General features: G+C 48.1%; 1 protein-coding gene across 1 annotated transcript in view; it reads right to left on the bottom strand.

Moving 5' to 3' along the window:
* The window catches only part of LOC100954043 (calreticulin-like), a gene marked incomplete at its 3' end in the record, with an annotated part of 39043 nt that extends 37380 nt beyond the window's left edge, over positions 1-1663 (bottom strand). The window contains exon 1 of the mRNA XM_023519164.1: positions 1558-1663. Within this exon, the coding sequence (XP_023374932.1) occupies positions 1558-1663 (106 nt within the window). The remainder of the gene's footprint in view (positions 1-1557) is intronic.
* Positions 1664-3693: the final 2030 nt, after the last annotated feature.

Below are 3693 nucleotides of genomic sequence, written 5' to 3'. Positions count from 1 at the left end.
CTTGCCTCAGCCTCCCAAGTAGCTGGGACTACAGGTGCCTGCCACAATGCCTGGCTATTTTTTTGTTGCAGTTTGGCTGGGGCTGGGTTCGAACCTACCACCCTTGGTATATGGGGTTGGCACCCTACCCACTGAACCACAGGCACTGCCCAGTGTATACATTTTTCAAACTTTAGTGAATAATACACATTGAGTGGGTGCATTTTATTATATACATATATAGAGCAAATATTTGAAAAATTGATTTTAAAATTAAGCCACATACATCTACCCAGAAGAAAAAAATCATTCTATCACAAGGACATTTGCACTAGATTGTTTATCACAGCTCAATTTACAATCACCAAAATGTAGAAACAACCTAAATGCCCACCAACCCAGGAATGGATTAATACGCTGTGGTATAACATGGTAGTGTGGTATAACCTGTTGTCCCAGCTACTTGGGAGGCTGAGGCAAGATAATCGCCTAAGCCCAAAAGCTGGAGGTTGCTGTGAACTGTGATGCCATAGCACTCTACGGAGGGCAATAAAGTGAGACTCTGTCTCTAAAAAAAAAAAAAAATGAGTCAGATGCACACACACAACAAAAAAGAGTATTTTGTGTGGGCTGAAACGGTACCACTGAACATCTGTCCTTAGGTAAGTAAGCTCAGCCAAATTCCCTGATGTTCCTGAGGCATTCAGGGAGGAGGTTGGATAAGGTGAACTCGAAATTCCTCTGAGCTGTGATTTATTATTATTATTATTATTGATGTTTTTGGCTGGGGCTGGGTTTGAACCCACCACCCCCGGCATATGGGGTTGGCACCCTACTCCTTTGAGCCACAGGCGCTGCCCTATTTTTTATTTTTTGAGACAGAGTCTGACTCTGTCTCCTGGATGGCATGATCATAGCTCACAGCAACCTCAACCCCCTGAGATCAAGTGGTCCTCCTGCTTCACCCTCCCAAGCAGCTGGGACCACAGGCATGTGCTGGCATGCCTGGCTAATTTTTTTCTGTTTTTAGTAAAGATGTGGTCTCACTCCTGCTCAGACTGGTCTCTAACTCTTGAGCTCAATTAATCCTACTGCCTGGGCCTCCCAGAGTGCTAGGATGGTAGGTGTGAAAGACCAGCCAGAGCTGTGATATGAAACACAGAAAATGTCAGTATCACCATCAAGGCTCCCATTTTCCCTCTAAGGTTCCCTTGTTTGTATTTGCAGGATGAAGGGAAAGGAATAAACATATAGGGCATGCCTACTGTATACTAGGGGCAATGCTTTACACACCTTAGTTCATTTAACTCTCCAGACAGTTCGCAAGATCCTTATTGTCCTCATTTAATAGAAAAGGAAATTGAAACGCAGCCCTGGTAAGCTACTGGCCCACTGTCAGGTGGCTAGGAAGTAGTGAGAGAGAAGGGATTCAACCTGTGGTCCTCCTTCTAGCTCTAACCATGCTCCAGACTGGGAAAGTGAACCTGACAGCTGGGGCTGGTAACTGAAAAGGAGCAGGTAAAGTCTGGCCCATTGCACTCCCATCCCCACCCTCCATCCCTGCCCCTAACCACTCACCCCCGTCTTCAAACTCCTCCCGTAAGTAGACCCTGTGCTGTGTCCACTCCCCCAGTGTGCAGGTCACCAGCAGCAGCAGCAGCAGCAGCGGCCACAGCCCCCTCATCCTGCAGAGCCTCGGTTCCCAGCTCCCAGCCTCAGATCGCTGCTACCTTGGCTAGATGCCTTGCATCAGTCGCTGCGGCCTCTACCCTGACCCTGGGGCGGGAGATCACCTGCACCCTGCAACTGGCTGCCTCCCATTCGAGGCCTGGGGGTTTAGGGAAATTAATGAGGCCCATAGCCAATGGTCAGGGCCCACGAGCTGAGAATGCTGGAGGACGAGGAGCGAATGGGGGCCAACTCAGTGCTGAGGGAGCTACACAGCAGGGTCTCTAGGGAGTGGAGGGCCAGCTGAGGCTAGCCTCTGGGGGCCTGTGAGCCTGCAGAACTTTGGTGTAGCTGGTTTAAAGTGACTCCATGTGATTCCTTCCATCATCCCTGTCTTTCTATCCCTCCTTGCCTCTATCTCTCTTTCCTTCTATCCCTCTATCATTCCATCCCTCTAAACATCCATCCATCCACTGAACCTATGAACAAACAATGATACCAGTTCACCAAGAAACGATAATAAATAATAACAGTGCGATGTCTGTTTATTTTATTTATTTTTTAGACACAGAGTCTCACTTTGTCACCCTCGGTAGAGTGCTGTGGCATCACAGCTCACAGCAACCTCCAGCTCTCAGGCTTAGGTGATTCTCTTGCCTCAGCTTCCTGAGTAGCTTGGATCACAGGCACCTGCCATGACACCCAGCTATTTTTTTGTTGCAGTTTGGCTGGGGCTGGGTTTGAACCCACCACCCTTGGTATATGGGGTCGGTGCCCTACTCACTGAGCCACAGGTGCCGCCCTGATGTCTGTTTATTTTTAACAGAAACACCCTAATCCGGCATGGGATCTCAGGGCAGTCTTCCTGTAGATGACACTGAGACTGGAATACATGGGGTGGGGGTGGCCTTTACTATGTGTAAAGGCCAGAGGGAAATAGTACTTCTAGGTTAGTATGGGTTTTTTTTTTTTTTTTTTTTTTTTTTTTTTGAGACAGAGTCTCACTCTGTTGCCCTGGGTAGAGTGCTATGGTGACATCATAGCTTTTTCCCTTTTTGTATTTTTAGTAGAGACGAGGTCTCGCTCTGGCTCCGGCTGGTCTCAAACCCATGAGCTCAGGCAATCCTCCTGCCTTGGCCTCACAGGGTGCTAGGATTACAGGCTACCATGCCTGGCCTAGGTTAATATCATTTCTACAACAGCTCAGTACCATACATTCAATGTTATGTGAGGAAAAGGAGGCTGAAATGGGGGAAACCACTAGCCTTTGTTGATCACTATGCTGTGTGCTGAGCACGGCACCAGGCACTTAACATGCATTATGTAATTTGATCTTCACACCAATATGTGAGGAGAGTGCTATGACACTCACTTGCAGATGAACAAACCGAGGCTCTGGTGCCCTACCCACTGAGCTACGGGTGCCACTCATACATCTTTATTTGTAGACAGAGTCTCCCTCTGTTGCCCTGAGTAGAGTGCCATGGCATCATCATCGCTCACAGCAACCTCAAACTCTTGGACTCGAGCAATTCTCTTGTCTCAGCCTCCTGAGTAGCTGAGACTACAGATGCCTCTCGCAATGCCCAGCTAGCTTTTCTATTTTTAGTAGAGATGGGAGTCTTGCTCTTGCCCAGGCTGGTCTCAAACTCCTGAGCTCAAGTAATCTGCCTGTCTTGGCCTCCCAGAGTGCTAGGATTATAGGGGTGAGCCATCAAGCCTGGCCCAGATTTATATTTTATTATTTATTTATTTATTTTGAGACAGAGTCTCACGGTGTCACCCTGGGTAGAGTGCCATGGCATCACAGCTCATAGCAACCTCCAACTCTTGGGCTTAAGCCATTCTCTTGCCTCAGCCTCCCAAGGAGCTGGGACTATAGGTGCCCACCACAACACCTGGCTATTTTTTTGTTGTTGTTGTAGTTGTCATTATTGTTTGGCAGGCCCGGGCTTGATTCGAACCCACCAGCTCTGGTGTATGTGGCTGGTGCCTAGCCACTGAGCTACAGGCTCTGAGCCCCAGATTTATATTTTAAAAGGATCA

This window comes from Otolemur garnettii, unplaced genomic scaffold (assembly GCF_000181295.1).
Source record: "Otolemur garnettii isolate 467f Iridium unplaced genomic scaffold, OtoGar3 scaffold00159, whole genome shotgun sequence".
NCBI lineage: Eukaryota > Metazoa > Chordata > Mammalia > Primates > Galagidae > Otolemur > Otolemur garnettii.
This window is presented reverse-complemented; position numbering and strand designations above follow the sequence as displayed.